This window comes from Diachasmimorpha longicaudata, chromosome 8 (assembly GCF_034640455.1).
Source record: "Diachasmimorpha longicaudata isolate KC_UGA_2023 chromosome 8, iyDiaLong2, whole genome shotgun sequence".
Taxonomy (NCBI): domain Eukaryota; kingdom Metazoa; phylum Arthropoda; class Insecta; order Hymenoptera; family Braconidae; genus Diachasmimorpha; species Diachasmimorpha longicaudata.
In genome coordinates, this window is record NC_087232.1 from 5,840,762 (window position 1) to 5,865,703 (window position 24,942).

Consider the following 24,942-nt stretch of genomic DNA (forward strand, 5'->3'; position numbering starts at 1 on the left):
GTGTGAGAATATCGATTCTGAAATTGTAAAACGAAGTGAAAAATTGAATAACTGTGTTTCCACCTCTATTATTCAAAAAAATAATGAATGTTTAAAAAAATGACTTCAGGAAAAAACAACGCGATAAAAACTAGATATCAAGCAAATGAGGAAAAATAAGTTTCTTAAAAAGTCAATAGAGTGACCAAGCTGGCAAAGCTAAAATGAATGGAAAATTATGTTAGTATTGCACAAATTGTTGTCACGACAGTTGTTCTAGCTCTCCATTCGCTCCACAAAAAAGGTCCCAATGAGAACACTCCTATCATCCCTAGATTCCGAGATATTCATAAAAAACTGCTCAATAATCAGAAGTGACTCATCTCATTTTACCACTTCGCTACTAAATTATTTTTCACTGGTTTGATCTATTATTCTAAGCAGAATATATTTCCACGTGTTATTTTTACCCCCTGCAATAATTTAAAACCGAAAAATAAGCAGTGATTCATCGCTGAGAACCTAACGATTCTCGATACTCCGAGGGGAGCTCGAGTGTCAAGGGCCACCCCATCACTGTCCGTCCCCACAATATAAAAAAAATACTGCCTGCTCTCACCTCCCCCCTCAACCCCTCATTTATTTTTAAATACAAACCTTGTTCACTTCCTTCTCGATGAGCTTGTATTTTTTACTCCTAGCTAACTTCTCAGGTGGTGCATTTGTGACCTCGAGTTTACTCCTCTGTTGCTCAGCAACCCGTAGTTTAGTCTCCGCCTGCCTCGACTCACCCTGATAAGCCTGATAAGTTTTCATTGTTGTGTGTAATTCGTGGAGTACCCTGAGAATTTCTTCGTGTGTTTCGTAACCTATTTCACGACAACGACGGTAGATACGCTGGACATCCTCCATAACTTGATTAAGACGTCCAACGAGGTGGGTACTGTACACCTCGGAGAGGGCGGCGTGATCTCTACTGAGTGATTTTGTTTCATTCACCAGCTGCTGCCAGCAAGCGTAGCTCGAAAATAAGGGCCACTGCTCCCTCCTGGGGGTGAAAAAGATAATTTCGTTAGTGTTGCAAGACGACCAAAGGGGATATTTCTACTGTAATTCGATCAAGTAGTCGATATCAGCTGAATTGATCGGTTGAGGATCGAATGGCAATCGACTGCCTGTGGACCATCGAAGGATCGATCATCACCTAGTCATCGATTGACCATCAACTGCTTGTGATTTTCGATCAAAAATTGTCCAGTGATAGCCTCAATAAAATCAACTCTATTCAATTTAATTTCTTTTATCGTTTTCTCAACTCACTTTTGTTTTTGTTCCTTGTGCCTCAGCTGAATACTCCTGGCCATTTTATCCAAGGATTTACTGTAATCTAACTCTAGTTCTGCTCTTCTGCGGAAGAAGTCCTGCAGTTCAGCTACCAGTGCCACCTGGGACTCCATTCTCACGTCCAGACATCTCAGCTGCTCGTTCAATTGCAGCCTTATATCTGCGAAAATAACAAAAAAAAATTGCATAGTTTATTCCCAGTGACTCGTGACAAGGGGGAAGTCTATAATCGAATCTGCACCGTTGCATTCTGCAGAGAACAGAACAGAACAACCAACTTCCGGCTAGCGAAGAGAATAATAATGGCCGTCAGCCGGTGAATGACAAAAAAATTGAGGGGAAAAAACATGTCATTCGGTCGGTTTTTCTCACTTTGCGAGGAGAATAAAGTGCTCGAGTTGCATTTTTTTCCTTTCCATCGAGGGAAAATATAACTTTTACGTGACTTTCTTGGAGAAGAAGCTGAGCTTTGAGATGGCATGGGGTCTTTCCGTGCGTCTATTTATAAAACTCCTCTGATTTTCGGGCTGTTCCGACAATTATGTGCGGACCAGAATACCTGGAGAGACTCTCACTCATGTTTTTCATTCTGGAATTTTCCACTTCGTGGTTGTGGGGTTTCAAGGGCCAAAGGGGAGAAAAGGGTCCCCAGGATCCCAATTTATGGAGGAGTTGGGAGGAATTACTGTAATTACAGAAATACGAGATCGGTGGAATTCTCCTGGATTATCTGATTTAATAAAATAATGAACATCAAGACAAAGTTCACCCTTAAAATGTACCATCCAAAATGTCTTCTTCCACATCAGTAAATGGGTCGATAACTCACCCCTAAGAAAAAAACATCAGAGAAATAATTAAAAATTCCTATTATAACTCTCTCGCATATTCTACACAACTCGATCCCTCTCCCCCCCAGTTTCTCCCGATGCGGCGAGACACAGTTAATCGATAGTGACCATCGGTGCGATGTCTGTTTTTTACTTCGACTCCCTCTTTAATGCACATATGTGCGTCGGATGTAACTGAGCCGAGGTAAATATTGCACCCTAAAAAAAACAATGTACAGAATGGAGAGCCATAACGTTGAAAAGAATACCCTGGGGAGGGGGGTGACGGTGGAAAGGGGTGCAAGACATGCTATAAAATATACGAGAGGTAGTGAGGACATGCTACAGGCCCTTATTTTAAGGATGAAAAATAAAAAGTCATGTTAAGGATAACAGATTGCTCGTTACTTCGTCCTGTCCCACGTGAAAATTACTCATTTTTGGTGGCTCTTTGTTTATCCCCTTTATTCTACTCGTGCATGATACAACCCTCACCCCTGGTTCCCCCCCTTCACCACCCCATTCTTTTTGTGTTCGTGGTAACTGCACGTTCATTCAACCGCCCACCACATTCACCAGGAATAAAGGAACAACGAAAAATGTGTCATCCTTTGGGCATCATAAACATTTTTTCCTCTGGCGACTTGTAATTTCTTCTGGAGTCTTGTGATTATTAAAATAATATTGGGATATTTTTTCAGATGATGATGGCCCTGTTGAGATGCATGAAACCCATTCATTATTTTTTTTTTTGAAGGTGAAGTGCTCTGGGGGAGGGGACTGAGCGGTATTTTGAAAGTAATTGGGATTTTATGGCGGGTGGAAGAAAGGGATTTCTGGATTGATTTGAGTACGAAGGGTTTTCAAGGTTGTGGTTGAGGGAAAAATTGAGTGAAACGAAGGGATTATTTATTGACTGACTCGGTCTTGTCTAGTAGTGCCAATGAAATTGATGGAATTTTATCGTTGATTCTGACGGATCCGAATGGGAATCTGACGCTTCGATTAAATGAGGGTTCGAATTTATCGTGTATTGATTGGTGTTCCCTGGATATTTGAAAAAAGTTTTAATTGTCATTTCGTTCATGTGAAAATTTATTGTAGATGATATCAAGGGAATCGCATGGAATAAAATATTTTTAATGAAATGATGATCCGTTTTCAACGGAATCTTTCGTTATCTGCGATCTATTGGGAATTCGCTGTGAAAATTGAGAATAAACAACAGAATTCTATTTCGATGCGACAGAATCCGTCCAACAAAATATATTTTGGAAGAATTCCAAACGTCAATGGGTGAATGAAACCTTGATTGCTGTCGATTGATAGCGCTCAAAAAAACCTACACTCAAATAGACTTCCAAATCGATCAATCGATCGGCGAAAAATCAGGAAAAACGTGTGACAAACATCGATCCATTCACATCTGTACAGCAGATCGGCTTAAAAAATCGAGTTTTCGGACTTTTTCAGGTCATAATGCATCAATATAACACGATAAAAATCGATATTTCAATCTGGTCGATTGCGAGCCTCCAATTCAAAAGGAGAAATACACATTCTCTTCGGGTTTTGTCCCCTAGAGATTCGTAAAACCGTCAGCTCGTTCCCACTCGGCCGAAGCTCCGCTGAATAATCCACAACCAATTTTTTATTTTTTCATCGTGATCTCGAGGTTTGGACATCGCCACGTGTGGACCACATGTCGATGAACTTGAGTTTCTTTCACATAAAAAAAAAACCACTCCCTCTTTTCAGCCACTCGACTAATACTCCGGCTGTCTCGGTTTATTGGAAACGAAGTGAGGTACATGTCGTGCGCACAATTCCCAAACTATTCCCTTCGCACCAAGGATTTTATATTGATTTTCTTCCCTTCTCGAACCCAAACCTAGACCGATGATTCACCGTTACATCACAAATTTCTATTCAATCATCCCTAATTAACTTTTCTCTCTGTAAATTCCCAGAAAAATTGTCTGTCAGAACTTCAACGGGGAATTTATTCATGCGGTTTGTGTATTCATTTATGAGTGAGTAGAGATTCTGTTTTCTTTTTCCGGTAGACGCGATGTTATCTACTCACGAGGTCTGGACTTTCTCATGAAAAGATGATAATCCTTCTTCGAGGAGGAAACAGAAGGTTGGAATTAAATTTTCTTTTTATTTTTGAGCCGAAGAACTTGGTCACTTGATTACGTAAACGGAAATAAATTTTGGATAAAAGTTGGACCTGGAGAGGGTGAAACGTGGACACAATGACAATCGACCATTTTTTGGGTCAAGTTTTGTTGGAAAAATTGGACTTTAAAGGATAATTTTTGGGATTAAACTTCGACCCGGTTCAGCTGCTTAATAATCCGAGGACTTTAACAGCCTAAAGTTCATTAAATCCATTGCACTAACACAGAAGTTGTTTAATACTAGTTTCTAAGCTATGTATATTATAAATATTGACTGTTTTTTTGTTTATGCATAAAAATACGGTTTAAAAAAATTGAGGTGTCCGCCTACGAAGCCAGAGGACCCGGGACCGATCCTCTGGCTTCGTCTGGTTTAACACCCGTAACTTCCAGTTTCAAAGGAAACAGTCATGAGGGTCTGACGACTAAAATAAGCCCAGAGCCGGCGCTAAGAACCGCAGTAGCTGATGCGTCGATAACTTACCGAGAAAAAAAAATAACAAAACCCTCAGAAAAAATTCAGTTTCGTAAATTTTTCTATAATCGCCCTTCGCTCCCGAATTACAAAAACGCTTCGTAATTTTTATTTAATATTTCTCTCTGTCAAAACCAAAAATCCATTAATTTTCCGCTACAATTAACTAACAATTTATCTTCTGTATAACATCGAATACATTTTCAAAAATAAAATTATTGCATCAACGCTCAATCAGTTAATTAAAAACCTCATTTTTCCCGAAAAATTGTGAAATAATTAACAAAATAAAAATTAAATAAAATATACCTTTTGTCCATGCCTCTCTGTCCTGTCTGACTGATGACAGCTTGAACATTTTATAAATTTAATTTTCCTTGCCAGCAATTTGAATAACTATCACTCTTGATTACGATCTGATTAGTTCGATCAAATAAATCCCGGATGTTGCATTCACACAGTCTTGCACTTGATTAGGTCCCCTCCCTCCACCCCCACACCTTCTCCTTCCCCCCTTTCAGGGAGTTAGTTTTATCAGTCTTTTACTTGAATAGTACACAGGCAGTTGAAGCTGTCACGAGTGGAAATGGTCTCACCTCCTCGTCATCCTCACCCAAACGCCTGGCGTTTGCCAACTTTATGCGGCCTCGTAGTCGTTATCGTTGTACTGCGTCGCATTTCCGTCTCTCTTGTATTTATAACAAAATTCAACGAGTTGAGGAACAAGTTGTGTTTATTTTAATGCATCAATCCTCCGGGTTTTCGGGAGGTACTGAAGCCAGGAATATTTAATATGGGGGTGGAATCGATGAGGGAAGCAGTTATGCAATGTCTGGAGTATTTTTTGTATTTTTATTTTGTGAGGGATGAGGGTAAATATGGAATGATAACGAAGGCAGACGAAACTTGAAGCTTTACTGGTTTATTTGCATTTAAAAAATGATGAGGATGTGGAGAGAAATATTTATTAAAAATTACTATTCGTTATTTTGAAGTGAAACGTTCGGTAATTTTTGCAAAATTTTCGGTGGAAAGTTATGATACCATTAGTGATATTTTTCGAGTTACTTTTGGAATTGAAGAGGGACTTGGGGTCGGTAATTTTTACGGAATATTTTTGTTCGTGAGGTTAAATCAGAAGCGAAGGGGTAAAAGGAGATAAGTAACTTCTGAGGATTGACAGGTTTTGATGAATATCTTGAAATCTGAGAAAGATAGAACAATTTTCATGAGGACCTTTTTTATGGAGAGAATCGAGAGCAGTAACAAAGGTCATGACAAAAATTTTGCTATCTATCGTAGATTCGAAGATATCGATCAAAAACTCGACCCAGAGATGAGTCCACTAGTTTTCTCACTTTGCTACTGAACTTTCCCTGCAGTTAATAAATATTGTTGGCATAAGAAATGTTGTTTCTCAGTGTAGGGTTAAATGGGGAGACTGGCAGAATAATCAGAAGGGTGAAGGGTCAAAGATTGTTAAGAGTCTGATGGGAGAAATGGGCGGAGTGATCACTTTATCCTTCTTCAGTCGTCTTTATTTCCCCCTTTTGACACTGTCCTGTCCCTTTCATTTAATTCTGAAGATAATTTGATTGTTCTGATGTCTTTGTTCATGTCTATTGTTCTATGCTTGAACAAAGAAATGAAAATGGAATTTTCTTTTGGTTCCCTTCCTACCACAATAAAAAAATCAAGGGCCAAATAAAATTAAAAAAAAATGTTCAATTCAGAAATAATCAGGATTCTTTATACGCCCTTCAGGATCAATCGACCGAGGCGCGATGAGGGCCAAACATTCTTAAGGTTCAAATGGCAAAAACGAAGAGTAATATCAAAGGTCAAATGTTCTTAAGAGTTGAATGGAAGTAATGAATGAAGTGCTCACTCGATTGGCCCATTTTACCTCCTTGACCCTTTCACATGTCTCTCATTTGGCCCTCGAAACGATTCAACACTCAACTCTTGATTGAGTTTTCCAGAAATATCTCCGAATCAGGGAAATTAAATTGGCACAAAAATCTTTTTTGCGGCTCTCAAAACTACAAAAAAGTTTAGACCGAAATTTTTTCCTTTGAACATTTGTTCTATTGAAAAATTACCAATAGAAAAAAATCATTCTATTTAGCCCTTTCACGTGTCGCGCAACAACCTCAAGCCCGACAATTCGCTACCGCTCCCCAAAATTTCGATTACCAACCGCCATTCTCGTAAATACCTTCCGAAATCCCCGAAAACCGTAATCAACCTTTTGTATATATTATAAACCCATTCAGAAAGCAAACGCACCACGAAATAACCGAATAATTCACAATATTCTTGTCCATTAGCCAAAATCACGTGAACGTATTTTGGCTGAAAGATACGAGCGGGGAAAATCGAAAATAAACGTCAGATTAAAACCAAATGACCTCAACAAATGTCGAAATAAATTCAGTTACTTTGTTACCGATATATGTGGGTTAACAATGTGATGACTAATTCTGATTAATTCAATTAAATTTAATGTTCCGTTGAACTGGGGAGAAGTTAATGCCCTCGGCATTCACCTGATACAAGTTTTTTTTTTTTCCACTGAGAAAAGGAGAACGCGACGGGTTTTCAACAGACACAGTTACCCATTAAGGAGTTACGGATGTTCAATACATCTGGTGAACATTGATTGAATTATTTTATTTCCCTATTCGAAGGGGATGACGTGATTTTTGATGAACCGAACGACGCGACTGCCGTGAGCTCACTGAGGAAGGAGATACGTTCCTCGATTTATCTCGCAAATTAACCGCAATTACTCGTGGGTTTCTCTACTGTCGCTGAACACATGTTAAATGTAGACGTTTAGAGATCTTAAGGGGAGAGGGGGTGAGGAGGGGGTTGTGACATTGATTGCGAGTTGAGGAACGTTAAATTTCGCTTGGATTTAACAAAGAAGATTATGACAACCGATTTTTTGTTGATAAGTATTAATGAATGAATAGGAATTACTCAGATATTTGTTTTTAAATTTATTATTTAGGGTATTAATTAAATTATTTGATTTATTAAGTAGTTTATTAGAGATTTAAAAGCCTGAATTATTTATAAATTAATTGATTAATTAGATTGTCTTCTGAGAACGATGACAAATCACAGGATTTTATTAATTTTTTTATAATTAAGGGGTGAATGGTCTTAAGAGTTAAACTGTATAGGGTGTGTTGATTTTTAAGACAATTTGACCATTAGAAGGTGTTAGGAGTCAAATTGCGGGGTGATTAAGGGCGAAATGGTCCGAAGATTTAAGATGCGTAGGGTCATCTGATTCGTCAGACAATTCAACCAAATAAATATCGAAAAATTCGCTGAATTGTGACGAGCGTCGTAATTAATAATAACAAATGGCATTAAGATCATTGCGGTCATAATTGTGATCGAGAGTAATCGGGAAGTTTGTCCGGGGTGAACGAACTTGATGTTTAATTGACACTGATTGGAATTTTATGTGGGGAATTAACTGTTTCGGTAATTTGTCATCATTCTCGGGAGAGGATATAAACAAACGACGTGTAAGTGTCACAAGAAATATCGCGTGAGATAACTTTGTTTGGTATTGAGTTCAGTAGCGAAGCGATAAGACAACAGGTTTTTTAAGCTTGTGTTGGTTGTTTTAAATTACTTTGACGGCGGGGGGTACAGGTGGTATGTCAGAGGACATTCATTTTAAGAAATTAAATTCTTAATTATGGTTTCTGTATTTAATTTTTTACGTTAATAGATTTTCGTTAATTCGAAAATCGTCAAAAAATTTTCCACCTGAATTTGTTAAGACCAACGATCGTCTCATTTTTTATTCGAAATATCTGAGGATCTAACGATGCGTTTTTGATGAATGCGGATTCATTCGAAAGAACATGAAAGTACGTTTAAAATGGCGGCAAATCCATGCGATTTCACTCAGCCACTACTTCACGGTATTATTGAACTTGATTAATGTTAGTTCAAGACGGAAAATTCATTGCAATTACATTCGATACCTCGTGATTTAATGAAACAATTTTGACAAGTCACAGCTCATTTTGTAAGTAATGAAAATAGCTGTCAAATTAGGTTAACAAAGTACATTAAATTCCACTCAACTAACTTTAAATTATTGATGATTGACATTATCTCATTTTATTAAGACTCGGCTCATCTTTCAATTTGACGTTAAACTGTAATAAAAAATATATTCCCTAATTATTTTCGTTAAAAGTCGCCAGAGTAATCAGGAATTCAGTGAACCATGAAAGAGAAAAAAACTAAATTAATTAATATTAATTATTAATTAAATGGGACGGTATTTTTATTTTTATATTTTTTGCAAAAATTTTTTTTGTTTTTTTAGAATAGGGTACATTATAGCGAAGTCTCAACGAGATATCAATTACGTCAGTCACAATCATCAATCGATCGCGCTATCGACTTTATTCGGCTGATTTTGACAGCATAAAATCAATTAGATATTTCCGAAAAGGTACGACATCTGGCAACTCTGGGATCGATGTCGCATGACTCGGGGCAACTGATGATACAATGAAACACTAGGGAGAAGAGAGGGAACGGGTAATTGGAGCTCAGGGCGCACCTAAATAATGCACAATGAGCCATGGCGTGGATGAGAAGAGATGAAGAAGCGCGAATGCTAAGGGGATTGATATGCAGCAGCTTCTCCATCGGCTTCCTTCCTGTCGGAATAATCATTGTCCATGGGAGAGGGACAATAACATCAATCAGGATCTGCTCACGAGTCAATTAAATTTTTCCAACACCCAGAATTATTTTTGTTGACACTTGAAACGTTTTTAATAGTTTGTATTGATGTTTTTGATTTTTTCATTATGTCAGTCCATTAGGTGGGCTAATGGCTCGATTATGAATCGGAATCTAATCGATTTTCCCTCCAATTCAGGTATTTTCGAGTCTGATTCATCGATATTGATTCAACTTTATTTGTGGATTCTTTTAATGAACAGAAAAATTGTTGTCCCACGACAGCTCAAAACATTTTCGGAATTCGTTGATGGGATCTCTTTGCAAAAGTTATTTATATTTATTTATGGGTCTGAATGAAGGGCTCTCAACTATTTGAATCATAGTAATAAATATTTGCAAATGAAGCAAAATACCCGGAGGGAATTTTACAAACTTTCGATTGTTTTTTTAAATATTTTTAGTTGATTCAATTGCACACGAAAAAATTTGCTCCAAAATTATTTGATAATGTTTTGAGAATAAATTTGGCAGCATCATTTTGACGTCTGAAAACAAATCGATTGATGAACAAAATGCAATAATATGAAACAGTGAATAATACTTTTGTCATCTTTATAGTCTGACGTAATTCACCAAAATCGATATTAATTAATTTCTTTTTTAATTTGCGTCGGAATTTTTGAATGAAGTCATACAATTTTGAGTTCATGAGTTACTAATAGCTCATGGGTTTCATATTTCCTGATGGTTCGAGTTAAAATAATAGAGAATACGTGTTTTATCATCATCAATTCAAGTCGGAACAATGAAAGAGTCGTAAAAAGAAAATTGAATGGTGGATGTAAAAGGGGGGAATGAACCGGTTATTTGTCGAGGTCACAGGTCGGTATATGCGGGCGTACTATTTTACAATAAATTCATTGTAGACAAACGCCTCTGGATATCGGCTTTTTCGACCGCCGTCAATTGTCGATTATGCAATGTGCGGTAGAATCCAATTTCCCGGGAATTTTCACCTCTGGTTTCATCATTTCAGACTTTGCATGAGCAAACAGTGTCGTCACTAATTCCTCTCATTCGTTTGGGTACAGAGTCACCTATTCGTTAAAATAACTATGGATTTATTGCATTGGATTGAATTTGAGTTTTCAGACGATCTTAATGAGCAATTACGTGCAGTTATTGAAGCTCCTATTAAGTAAATAGTGGATTTTTATGGCGCCAGACTGAGGGAAAAAGTCACCTCTGTTGAAAAAATGTGCATTTCACATGAGAATATTTCATCTAATTTGCAAATTACCGTTCCCTCCCCTCCCCTTCCGATAAATTAGATATTCCCTACGGCGAATCGAAGGTGATTGCCATTTTAATAGATTAAACATTTCCAATTTTAAATTGCTTTCTTATCAAATCATCGGAAAGGTTCATCTGAAACTCCAAACTCTGGAAAGTCTCCAAAGTCTGATCTATCAACGGTACAGTCATATTTCTCAGATTTAAAAATGAAAGAATCATCTGAAGATTCAGATCTGTCTGTCCTAATCAAAAATAATTCCAGAAAGATGTTTAAGAATCAAATATCATTTGAAAGAAAAAGACTCTCTTATTATTAATTATAAAATATTGTTGAGGATCGAAGTAAAAGTCTTCCACTCTCGTCCCTTCTATTTTATTTATAAATATTATGGCGATTTAATAGTTAAACTACGATTTCCCTCCAATAGAGTCGCTGTTGCTAACCATAAATTGGAGTCTTATCGAATCCTCCAGCTTCATCTGATATGAAAATGCACGAAAGTCTCCTTTATCATCCTCGCCTTCATCCATTTCTCAGGAGTTAAGATAAAAAAATTTTCTACAGATTCACTCCCATGAATGGATAATCCATGATAAATGGATAAAACTCTCATTTAAGTTGAAATGATCGACGAGAAATGTCATTGCGCTGGGTACATTATCACAACTCTAGCACTGATAGCTCTGAGAAAATCATGAAGACATGAATCACGTTGTGGAAGTGGCACGTTAACCCCTTACACTCAGTCAACGATAATAGAATCGTATGAAAAGTGCCGGTACTTCCGGTTAACTTGAAAGTTCATATATATTTACCAAGTTTATTAACTTTATTAGGGAGGCGGTGAAATTATTCAGCTCGATTGGGGAAATTTATCAGCAAATTAATGACAAAATCGGTAAATTCCAAAATTTCATAATTATGTGAGGAAATTGTGTTACAATGAAGAATTTAACTTAATTAATCAATTATTCAGTATTTGGGGGAGATGGAGAGATCATTCAGGGGATACACGAAACATTTTTATGGGAATTCCGGCTCTCTGATTTGTTTTCGTAAAAGAATTCACTACCGAGAGAAATAAGGCTCAACAAGATATCAGAAATGATTTTTCAAACCCCCAACCCTCAAAATTCTACACTAAAAACAGTGAATGTAACATCAAGTTCCTCATAACCAACAATTTAATCCGCCCAGAAGGTCTTAAAATTCCTCCAGTGCCTCTCCTTTCTCTCCTCCAACACGCGAAAATACGAATCGAAATGTTTTCCTGTATCAAAGCATTAATCTTCTCTCGAGCAAAAACTTCATACCTGGAAATACGTCCTTGGTCTCGGGACTGGAGGGATGGATCCAGCCGTTTCTCTGTTGAATAATGCACTGAAACATGATTCCTTATTTTTCACTGTAAACCTCAACTAGTCAATTAACCACTCGTTTATCTCAAAATCTCGTCATTATCGTCAGTCCCAGGACACCACCATCGGGTCCAATCACTCTCAGACTATACCCCCACCCCTCCAGGGCGTCTGATAAATTTTGTTCATGAATAATCACTGGATCGGAGTAGTCCTTAATTCACAAGGAAAACGAGTAAAAAAAATGTATATATAGTTGGATATGGTCTTCAGGGTGTGCACGGGCCGCTACCTCGGCCGGCTGGGATCGAACTAGATGGCTGGCTGGTCGCCAGGCAACCGGGGGATATTTCCTGTCTCTCTTCAACCTGAATTGCTCGTTCTCCCTTTGTGTTAGGATGCTGTGGACCGCTTCGGATGCTGCGCCACTGACGGCCTCTGTTCACTCTCTTTCTCACTTCCGGACTCGAGACACTTCGTGTTGTACACACAATGCGCATTTACTCCATACACTTGACTAGAGTTTTTTTTTTAATTTTAGACGAGACGTCAGTGAGACGATGGTTTCGGTGGATTATTGTGGATTTTTATCGGGACGAAATTGTGGTGTTATCAGGGGCCTCGTGAAACCTCGTCTCGGGCGCTCTGCGCGTGCGAAAAAAATCGCTTACCAACGTGGTGGCAAAAAAAACTTTGTGGCGAATTTGTATGGAGAGAGTGGGATAAAGTATTGGTTTACGAACTCGTGAGAAAAGTGGGTTTTCGTCGTGGGGGTGGCACAAGATGACGAGTCTTTTATGGGGTAAATTTGAATATTTCAGGATAAGTGAGACAGGGATTTTGATGGCACGTGAGGGAAAATCCCTAGAGTACTGGTGAAGAAGGGCATTTTTTCGTGTAATCTCCTGTTTTCCTATATTTTTTGCTTTCTTGATGGAGACGTCATTCATGACTAATCCCCTAGGGATTTTTAGTCACGTGACAAGAATGACGTGAAAGTATTTCTGTACCAACGTTTAAAGTAAATATTTTTGTTACAGGACTGAAATAATACCTTTCAGGACCAGTGTACTAGGGATTTTTGGTGCCGTGGCATTGCCCTCCAGAGTAACGGGGTGGGGCGACACACTACGGGAGTAAAAGTCCCTAGGGCACGCATAAATGCCCGACAAAAATATAAATGAAAACTCTCAATGAAATTCTCAATTCACATTTTACGTGATAAATTCAACTTTCATTTTAAAAATCTCACTCTCATTAATTAATTAGTTTTTATTTACTCAATTGATATTGTGAAAGTTAAATTCACTAGTTTTTTACTTTAAAAAACCTTTCAATCTGAACATGATTGAAAGCGTATAAAATTCAATTCGATCAGGCACTCGAAAAATAATCCCTCCATTAACGATTCATGGTATATTGTTGGGGGAAAAACTGTCACGATATTGCACTTTTACAATGGAGAAAAGAGAAAATGTGAATGCACGAGGATGGGAGTTCTGAACTCAACTGACCGAATAGCGAGGAATAGCACACGCCAGGACGTGGAGGCAATATCCCCACGTTGTGATCACCGGTCTGAGGGGGGAGGGTAAGAGAACGAAGGAGAGAGAGAGAGAGAGAGAGAGAAAGGGAGAAGAAACGAGACGATTTATTAGCCCTGCGATGGCGATTCGGCGAGTAGAGGGAGATAGCGGGGTTGCGTGGAGAAGATAAGGAGGGGTAATTCTAGGAGACTATTCCCTGGTCTAGTTTGTTTATGGGTTTGTAAGAAGAATGAGGTGAGACTATCCCATAGATCAAGATTTTCAAATAATAATAATAATAATTTCAAGAGATTGCAATTGCGGATCGACGAGAGTTGCGAAAATTCCACGAGATTTGCGCAGATCTTTCATTCGATATTTTATAGGGATATGAACTCAAACTGAGACTGAAATCAATCTATCGAAATACTCTCGAAGTATCGAATTCTCGAGAATCGATTTAAAAAAAATCGATTTATGGTAATAATCGATATGTCGATATATCGATATTCCGATGTACGCCCACTTTATCCCGACTCTTAGGGACCACAGTTTCCACACTCTAGGCCCATTTGACAAAAGGCCCCTGGTCTACTCTCCTGTTTCTGTTTATTGAAACTATTCTAAATATTTCAGAAAGAAATTTTGGATAAAAATTAGACCTCCAGAGGGTGAAATGTGAAAAGTAATCTTCGTCCCTCGTTTCACCCCCTGGAGATCAAATTTTTCCCTGAAACTACTTTTCGTAAATAAAATACTGACATGAACCAAAAACAGCTGTGGACATACGACTAATTTTTATCGGCACATACCACCACTCCACAGGGAAGGATACACACTCTCCTCATTTTATCCCATCCACATGCACGATAACCTTGTGATTCAAGCCCTACGAAGCGTGACCGTGACTGTGACTCTCCCTCACGAGTGAATGTATATGCACTTGCACACAACAGTGTCCAAAGCCCAGGTCAAAGGCTCCAGTACATGCAATGTTCTGTTTGCGGTTGGAGGTGTGTATGGTGGCTATGTTGGGCCCGATGTTTCCAGCCGCACCAACGAGTGAAAGGCCGTCATGCGAGGCCCTATCCCACCGCCAACAGCATTGGTCAACAAGTGTTTAACTTTTCATCGAGACATTTCTGCACTGGGTACATTGAACAGAGTGAAATGAGTACAAGGGAAAAACATTTTATTTGATGGAGAATTGTTATAAATTGCTGGTAGACAGAGATGGACACTGTCATTATCACGAGTTCACCCCTGAATGAACGATATTACGATTGACCGTACGATCATTCTGATCATATTTCTGCGGAGATTTCATGGTTCTTCAATCATCAAATGAATCTCGTCATTTTCGATTTGAAAGAATAAACTGCTTTCAAATCGTTTCTAATGTCAATAAATTTTCAGTTCAACAATTTTAATTCGACATTTAAATAAGCAATTATCATAATGAATGAAAGTGAAAGAATATCATAAGACATTTCCTACTGGAATTTTATTTTTCCATGAAAAGTTTTTTTACAAATCCTCACAACTGCAGTCGTTAAAAATTTTGAAATTCATAATTCCCAACTTTACAAAATTCTTTTCTCTCAATTTATCCAGAAAAGTCTTATAAAATGAGGAAATAATTTCTGATCGTCAGAAATTAAACGGGAATATCAGAACAGAAACCGCCCCCTGTTCCAAATGAAATAAAAATGAGAGAGACATCTATTTTCGTAACAGAATTTCCGTCCTCACTCCGTCTGTTTTCATCAGACTTCTCATTACATCTCCGTTTCACACTGAACAGGAATACACAGCAGATATTAACTCCAATATTACCAGGAAAGCCAGCAATTTTATTATTCCCAAATTCCCCCTCCCCCCCCCCTTCCCCCCTCATACGGTAGAAGTCGTGAGAATATATACGCGGGAGTAATTACCAGAGGTGACGCTAGATATTTAATTCAAACACGCGACGATAGGCGAGTTCAAGTCTCACGGTCATCTCTGGATGATTATTATCATTGTTTTCAGACTCATGGTTTATTTATTGCTGGGATTGTCTAGACAATTCGTAAATTAGCGTCATTTAATTGAGGGCTAGTGAATGGTAATGAATTAGGTTTTTTGAGGGGCGAAGATTGGGGAGGGTCAAGGGGAAATCATCGGCGAAGAACTCAAAAAGGTGAAATGGGTGAGGAAAGGAGTCACTATTCGAGGTTAAAGGGATAAAAGAGAATATCATGGGTTAAGGGGAGTGGAGAGGGTCAAGGGGATTATATTTTCTGGAAGGTCAAATAGGTGAAGTGGGTGGGTCAAGTGAGAGGGGTAAACAAAGTAGTCACATCGCTTGGTTCTTGCATTTGACCTTTACGAATGATTGACCTTCCGGATTGATCTTCTTGTTGGGTTCTTGAGGGTCTAATGGGAGACGTGAATGGGTCAAACGAGAGATTAATTTTGTTTTCATTTGTTTGTTGGTTTCTACGGTTCCACTTGGCCCGAATGAGCCCAAAATTGGTACCGACCTGCGTTCCACACCATTAAAAATCTGTTAACATCGCCAAGGGTGTCAAAATAAAGGGCGGTTCCATATTCACACCTTGAGCCCTAACATCCTGCATTGAATTCACTCCCCAAAATTGATTTGAACATTTATATTGTGTGGTATCCCCAACGCATATGAAACGGAGTTCATAATTCCCCTCTGTTGGGACACATGGGAGTCACAAATTTTTTTACGATCCTGGGGATCAATGACCACCCAGAGGATTCCACAACATCAGCATTCTATTGAATTGCAATATTTCATACCTCACTAATTACGTAATGAAGAGCATTATGCAATAGCATTCAATGTCCCGACTAATCATTTTCAGACTAATTGTTGTGATTACGAACGATTCCACTCGAACAAAGAAAATAAATTTCTGCTGCATCGGAGAGAAAAAAGTATGACTTCATGTTTGTATTCTCAGAATAATTTTTTCCGCTGTATAATCTGTCAGTGTTTACCCGCGAGTTCTTTGATAACTTAGACATATAGTTAATAAACTAGAAATTTTTTTGTCAAATTTTATCATATCAAACTGATTATCCTATCATTTTATTGCACTTTCTCAGGGATTTCCTTTGAAAGTTGTTGTTGACCGAATAGTCTCGATGTGATTAGTGATTATCTTCCTGAATTATCCACTTTCATCCTTATCATTATACATAATCTTGCATGATATTGATAGACAATTTTCCAGAGAAATTATTTATAAACTGGTAAAACCGGAAAACACGATTTGTTCGACAATTTGATTTAATTTTGAACCTTTTCGAAGGTTTTGTTCAATCCACTGGACATTGGAAGATCTTTTTTGGATTTTTTTTGCGGAAACTTTTAAAAATATAATTTCAGAAGAAAGCCCACCATTATTTGACCCTCACCCTAGTGAAGCTCCACTTATCGAACTACAGGTGCTGTTACCTGAATAAAAAAAATGTTCTAGTTATGACTTTCTCGATAAAATCGAATTTCGATGTAATAAAAATTTTAATGATCCTCGACCACAGCACGCGGCTTCACACCTCGGAGGGATCGAGAGGGCTCTTCAGCAGCTGTTTTTGCCTACCACTTATCCACGTGCTTTCACCCCAACGAGATAGACCTCTTGACTGTAACAAGATCATTGTCCCAAAGCGCTTCAAACACCGCGCACGATATTCCACGAATCTGTGTCAGCATTCGGTTATAAACCGGCCAAAGACCCAGAGTTTTAACGATTCTCAATAACTTTCTCGATATACGGTTGATTGAGGCAAAGTGGAACAGCCAACAAAGAGTGAATGTATAGAAGAATGCAGAATATTTTTTCTTTGGTCCCTTCAAGGTCATAAAGAGTGAAATCTTGTGTGGAGTCAAAGGACCGAGAGATGAGAAGAATAATCCGAAGGGTCTAATAAAAGGACGATTCAGATATTCAAGTATTCCGGTTGACTTCCCTACTGTTTAAATCCTAAACCGGGAAATTCAAGGTCACATCCAGGGTCAATATTCTTGCGGATTGAACCGATGCGACAACTAGATCAATCAGGAGAGTCAATCGCGCCTGAAGATCAAGTGACGAAGACAAATACAGTAGTCAATCCTGTTGACTCTATCGGTTGACCTTCTCGACCTCTACACCGGTCTCTCCCATTTGCTTCTCGCGAACTTTTCTGCTGTCCCTTCCGTTTGACCCTCACCATAGTTTGATTTTCCTGACGATGTCCTTCATCCCTTCCGTTTGGTTCTCACCACAGATCACCCTCCAGACAGAAAAATCCACGGCAATTCCGCGTTGACCTACTAGGGTCAAATAGCCTTGAGGGTTGAGGGGAGGGGACGAGCAGATCAATCAAAAGGGGCACAAGTTCTGAAGGAGACAAGACTGGCCCAATACCCCATCTCTCCCATTTGATTTTCTCAACCTTTCCCTCGGGCCCTCCCGTTTGATCCTCTTGACCTTTCCTATTTGACCCTCATCGTAGTTTGATTATTCCCTCACCCTCCGAAAACTACCACATACGTATACCATTCCCGGAAAGCCTGATGCATTCCCATCAACAAAAAACCGCACTTTCCCAACAACAAAACGCAAACGTTGGTAATAGTGAATTATTTTCAAGGTTGCTGCAACCTTTGTTCACGTCTGTATCCGTTGCATTCACAAGCCACGAGGCATTCTATATAATAGGGGCAGGCGGCTCGGAGAATGGCTCAAACTCTATTCGAACGGAAAACCCCGTCTTCCACGGACGATTGACTCGCTCCAGGGCTCGTGTATTAATAAATATATTCTATACAGTTTAACTTACGGCGTTAGTTAAACCATTTGCAAACATCATTTCTTGTCTCCATATACGTTCACTCAGAGTTGTGTAGTACACATTTGAATATTCTATCGCAAGTCCGCTATTTTTAGACCCTTCAAAGGAGATGCGAGTGACAATAATAGGATTGGTTTTTGTAGCCAAGTTCATCGAGGGCTCTCATCATTTCGGTTCAGATCATTCAATCATTTGTTAGAGTTGGATCAAGAAATCTAGGGATATTTTATCGAATAAATTTCACGCACTTTTAAAAATCAATGATATTTAAATTTTGGATAAAAATTAGTCTCTGAAGTCTAATTTTTCCAACAAAAGTTCACCTAAAAAGCGGTGGATTGTCTTTGGGCCCAAGTTTCGCCCTCTAGAGGTCTAAGTTTTATTCGGAGTTATCTTCCATGTACTATTAATCATTTTGTTCTCACTTGACATTCATTTATATCAAATTTGATAAGTCACTCTGGCTCCATTTCACTGAAGTTTTGAAAAGGATTCCACTTCATGATTCTGGACATGTCCGATAAATTTTTTATAGCCCGTTTAAAGATAGAATCGTCGGAGTAGAATCGATATGAGAAGGGATGAACTCTGAGAAGAGGTTCAGGTGGTCTGACTAAATTCCATTATCAACCCAATGAACGTGGAAATAATTCAAAATCAGCATATAAAATTGGTGCTTCACAAAATGACAAAAATCATTTGACTGTCGCAAGTGACGAAAAAATAATCAATCAATCTGACAAAAAATAAATGTTAGTATAGACACTTCCGACACTTGAGATAAAAAAAAAAGAAAAATCAGATGATTTAAAAATAATAATATTGTTGCAAATATCATTCAATCATCGAATGTCCTCCAAGATTTACATAATTAAAACGGATGATTGATTCATTACGAAAGAAAATCTCTTCAACTAAATAAATTTTGTTTCTCTCAGTTCACGAAATGTTGAAATATCCATTAGATAGGAAAATTCTCATCTACAGGGAGTAAAAAGGGCTCGAACAATGAAAATTCTCTTCCGTCTTTCCCACCGAAGAAACAGACGGAACACCTGACATAGTCCCAAGTAATATATTCCCCTAGAGTTTTTTATCGTCTCCATCAATTTGTATTCTAACCGAGAAAATCCAGGATGTGTCTTTTGGTAGTTTGCCAGTGTCTACGGAATGACACTTCGACAAACAAATTGCACCTGCCAGTTTCATGGCCAATGGCATTTCGGGCCTGTACCTCAAATTATCATTTTGAAAAGTGTAAACACTACATTTTTTTCGAACTACCTAAGGATTTTCTGGCTATGAAAATTTTCAATCTGTGTTTCTTCTTCGATTTTATTAATTACTGTTAATCTTATGAGAGACATTCGGTAATTTAGGGCACGATAAATTCATCAGAAGTTTATATGAAACCGTAAATCAGAGCAGGTGAGGCATTAAAGTTTGACATGATTTCTGAAGCTGTAATATCTAAAAATACGAATCTTTGATCTTTTCTCGCCGTCATCGTGTTTGAACTTGGTTATCAAAACATTGATCGTGAGGAGAGACTGTTGGACAATTGATCTCATTTGTCCGAGAGACAAGATGAATGTTAATTGGAATTAATGAGTAATAAAATAAGCCAGAAAAAATTGAATTACAAAACGCAGGAATAAATTGTTCATTAATTGAGTGAATTAACTATTTTTCAATTAATATATCTGAAGAAAATATATTTGAGACTCTTCGCAATATTATGCTTATTTTGAAAATTAAAAAGTGAATAATTGTTGGTTCGAATAAAATTTTCTCGACGCAGCAAAATTATTCTGTCAGTGCAGGGAACCTTGAGAGAAATGCTCGATTAATTCGAAGCCCGAGTGGCAATTGCTGAGTTATTTTTTCATTAAAATGTCGGGTAAAAAATTTCACCGATGTGCAAAAATAGGTGAAAAGCAAAAAAAGGAACAAAAAATCCGCCATTTAAAATAAAATCGATCTGTGGACTCCAATTGGGTGTTAAATGAAATATTATCAAAAATTGCTTTTTACACTGAAAACGATAAACACTTATGTGAGAAAAATTAATCTGTAGAAAAAAAATGCAAAACTGATAATGGAAATCAATGTCCGAGTGAAAGCGTCGATTTATCGTTAGATAAATATGTCAACTATCGATCTTATCAGGCGTCCAAAATTTTGGAGACTCCTGATCCTTCCAAAGGGCGCGATGACGAATATTACATAGAAGAATGTCGTAGATTTTACGAAAGATATCGTGATGGATGGATATTCGTTCGTATTGAAATAGAATTCTATTGTTTCAACGTTTTGATTCTTCATTTTCACAGGGGATTCCCAATGGAACGCACCCACAATAAGTTTTCAGATCAACGAAAGGCGAGACATTCAAATAATTATAAAAATTCGATGAAATATTCAGGGAATAGGAAGCGATACACGATAGCTGCGAACCGTCATTTGATGGTAGCAGGAGGTTCATGTTCGGGGCTCTCAGAAGCCACGATTGAAGTAAAAGTGCCGACATATTTCGTTCCATCAATGAATTATTCCGTTGACACTATTGAACGAGATCGAATGGTTGAGTCAACACATAATCCCTCCATTTTACTAAATTTTTCTCTGTCTAAGGCTTTCTTCGAGAGGTACCTTGAGAGAGGTGCGGATCAATGATGATCTGACAACAACAGACTCCACCAAATAAACACAGATTTATTCCGAAGAATAATCTAACAAAATCTAGATCAATATTATCGTGAAAATTATTCGAGGGGACGAGAATGTTTTATCCCCCTGTGGGGACAAATGGGTCACACGGGAATAAATCAACGAGAGACATTTATTCCAATGACACGTCAATCAAATAATATTGGGTGATTGTCATGGCGTTAATTCATGTGCTTGTTTTTTGATTGAAGTTGAAAAGAAACATTCAGGGATACAAAATCATATTATTTAGTACGAGGGTCCCTACTTGATTGGCGAAAAAATATTTTGCATGTTTTATACTGTAATGACTGGGGAAAATGAATGATCATTGTGAATGTGAACGTTTTTTGAGAATTTCCTAAAATAGAATATCTCATAAAAAACAAACTTCTTCCGCAATTCCCTAGAAAAATGTTGTTGAGATATTTTTTATGAAAAGTTTATGTTACGGAATTTTTTCGGGGAGCTCCCTAATGTTCATCATTTTTTATAATTTTCCCGACACGTAATTTTTGTCAGTTACTTTTGTAGTTGTCAAGCGAGTTTGAGGCTCATAATTTTTACGAAGGTTTTGCAATGACTGAATACTTCTGTCTCTGTAGAACCGTAAATTCCAGAAATTATTGACCAGAATCAATTGAGTTTTACCTGGGGACCAGATGGAGGAGAAAGGGAGGGCAACCCCTCCCCTTCCCCAATTATTTGTTAAGAACTTATTTGTAGAGGATTTCACGAGCTACAAAATGAATCAGAACAATAATTTCGTTATCTCTCTCAGATTAGAAGATTCAGCAAAAAGTGACTCAGCAGATGGGCTGATTGATTTCGTTCTCTAATTATTCACAATTTCTTGAATCCCAAATACCGATTGATCTCGATGAGAAGCCATTTTAGGAGAAATCATCACAAGACCTTTTAGGCCCACACCTGTCTCCTCCACAAATTGTTTTCAACAAAAATTTCTGCATCTGTCGTTGAATCGAAGACATTCCCAAAAAATCGAACGTTCACTCGATTCAACTCGACAATTCCCCAGTGTACGACATGCTAAAATCACTGTAAACAATCCTATAAATAATTTACATATTATTCACCAAAAATTCACCCCTCGACAAACCAAAAAATCAAAACTCACTGTTGAAAACAAGCAATTTCCTTGTGGACCCCAGTCTCTTGATGGTCGACTTGACCCCGTCGATCTCGTGCTCCTCATCCATTCTCCGGTGATTTCAACAATGACACACTTCCAAACCACCAACAAAAACAAAAGTAAAAAAAATATATCCACAAACTCGAGCTACACTTTGCTATATTTCACTGTTGAATCGCCTCAGTTGTGCATAAAAATCCGGGCTGCACCCGCGAAAACCGGTCTCTCACCGATATCGAATGATCGATTTGAAAAGTCGAGTTTAACGAAGCGGCGTCTCAATACCCCACTGGTTCCAGGCACACTGACTTTTCCAGCCGTGGAAGATAATTTCGAAAAATTCATGAAAGTCACCGCTGCCCCCTCCCCGGTATCTTTTTGTCCCCCTTTGGAATCACTGGAGTGGAGAAAGAAAAAAAAAACACACGCGACTCTTGTTTGAGGCACGACGGGACGGTATATTCAACGAGTAACGTTGCCGTGGCAGTGGAGAAGCACACGGATTCTCCCTGGTGTACTGAAAATGCTAGGCGGCGGCCCCCGAAGAGGGGGAGAGAAAAGATATTCTTGGATCGCGCGGGTATATTAATTCGACATATCGAGGGGGGGTCACGCCGCTACTTTCGCGTGAGTTTTACGTTGCTTAGCAACTTATCCTCCCACGGATTGTAAAACAAGGGGCGCCATCTTTGGCGAGACTGAAGGGTGTCTGTTAGTAGTACCTGTGGCACACAGAGGTCTCTAGTTATGTTGGGGGTTTAATGATTTGTTTAAAAATGAATGAGAAACTTATAAAACATTTTAAGGTCAGTACAAACGGCTACAAACCAAGTACAAACGATGAGCTAGTGACTGGAGATTATCGGGGTGATTGCTGACGCTCATGAAGCGACTTCAAAGGGAAAAACCTTCAGGCACCTTCACAATCGTAGTGCATGTGCCATCGCCACGAAATTGCGTCGTTGAATCGCTCCATGAGTGTCAGCAATGTCCCTCATAACCTCTGAGAGTCAGAGAGTGAGGAACAACAACACACACAAACATTTGGTGGGTTAAAAGGTGTTTCTTTATTTCTATTGTTTTTACTGATTAATGAATTGATTCGACAAGGGTGAACGACCCTTAAGGACATCCAAAATGAGTAGCGATGACGAAACTATGGATCTACTGGAGAGTGAAAAGGACAGGGTGAGTTTTTCGAGAATTTGGGGGAAGGTTGGAATTAACATTTTTGGTAGGTGATAGCGAGGGTTCCATAAAGTAAAATTGACAAACTCTTTCCAGAGATTGAAGTATTTTGTTTAATCGGGAGATTTTGATGATCTACACAACTTTGTTTTGGTTGTCCACTGTATAAGAATTATAGGTTAGATATACTGATTACATTTGCCAGTGGATAATAATTAGAGATTTCCAGAGTGAACTTCAATTCATTCAAGTGAATGTTTCATTTCCACCAAAATATTCCATTCACAGACTGAAATTCGTCAAGAGCTCTCGGAGATGAGCTTCGAGGATTTACAAAAATTGAAGGAGAAACTGGGCTCGAAGGTGTACAACGAGGCAGTTTTTGGTACGAGACGGGTGAAAAAAACGGAATTCAAACGAGAAAACAAGAACAGACCCCGAGAGATGTCAGCGAAGAGACAAGTCTCTCGGTTAAAAGAAATTGTTCACGTAAAGAAACACGAGCCGAGAGATCCCAGATTCGATCCGCTCTGCGGTAATTACGACGAGAAAGCCTTCAAGAACTCGTACAGTTTTCTCTTTAAACTGAAAGAGAATGACCTCAAAGCCCTGAAAAATGAACTAAAAACCACTGATGATCCAAAACAAATAAAAAAGATCAAGTACTTGATCCAGAGGATCGAGAATCAGCTGACGGAAGAGACGAGGAAGAAACAGAGGGCGGAGATGAAGAGCGCCGAGAAGAGGGAAATCGTCGAGGCGATAAAGAGCGGCGAGAAGCCGAAATTCCGGAGAAAATCGGAGAAGCGAATTGTGAATCTTGTGTCACAGTATGAGGAGCTGAAGAACACTGGGAAGCTGAAGAAACACATTGAGAGGTTGAGGAAGAAGCGGCTGGGGAAGGACAGAAAAAAATTCGCAGAGTCGAACACTAGTCTTTAATCATTTCTATTGACATTAACTGGGCAGTTACATATTTTATGGCAATATTTATGTAAATTTATTGGTGGCTAGTGAATATTTGGTAAAAGAATTTCGTTTCAGTGCTCAAGAGGTAGAAGATCATGTGGATTAAATACCATTTAATCCTAAGTCTTCCTATGGATTATTTAATCTCAAAGAACTTGTGCCAAGTGATATATTTCTTTGCAAAGTTTGGACTTCAACAACGGCCCAACCAATTAAAAATTCATATGAATGAATCATAATTCTATCTGTAAACCTCCCGCAAAGCTCCTTAATTATTTAAATAAAACAGAAAAGCCAATCAATTAATTATGTATTTTTTTATTCAACATCAATTCCCCAACAAAAC

At 38.3% G+C, this 24,942-nt stretch overlaps 2 protein-coding genes across 6 annotated transcripts in view; one reads left to right on the plus strand and one right to left on the minus strand.

Annotated features, from left to right (window-relative positions):
• LOC135165035 (SLIT-ROBO Rho GTPase-activating protein 1-like) overlaps positions 1-22,949 on the minus strand; it is a 35,361-nt gene extending 12,412 nt beyond the window's left edge. The window contains exons 1-4 of one of the 5 annotated variants that reach the window (XM_064125949.1): positions 7,430-7,578; positions 5,121-5,499; positions 1,300-1,483; positions 637-1,027 (exon numbers count right to left, since the gene is read on the minus strand). In XM_064125949.1, coding sequence (XP_063982019.1) covers positions 637-1,027; positions 1,300-1,483; positions 5,121-5,169 — 624 coding nt within the window. In that variant the 5' untranslated portion in view covers positions 5,170-5,499; positions 7,430-7,578. Of the gene's footprint in view, positions 1-636; positions 1,028-1,299; positions 1,484-5,120; positions 5,500-7,260; positions 7,579-12,152; positions 12,847-22,424 lie in introns of those variants that run through there. The other 4 variants (XM_064125948.1, XM_064125947.1, XM_064125945.1 and 1 more) reach the window with 4 other exon arrangements.
• A 455-nt stretch (positions 22,950-23,404) lies between these two features.
• Positions 23,405-24,902, plus strand: LOC135165044 (ribosomal RNA processing protein 36 homolog). Its single transcript, XM_064125966.1, has 2 exons — positions 23,405-23,627; positions 23,916-24,902. The coding sequence occupies exons 1-2, from the start codon at positions 23,577-23,579 to the stop codon at positions 24,567-24,569; spliced, it is 705 nt and encodes a 234-aa protein (XP_063982036.1). The 5' UTR covers positions 23,405-23,576; the 3' UTR covers positions 24,570-24,902.
• Positions 24,903-24,942: the final 40 nt, after the last annotated feature.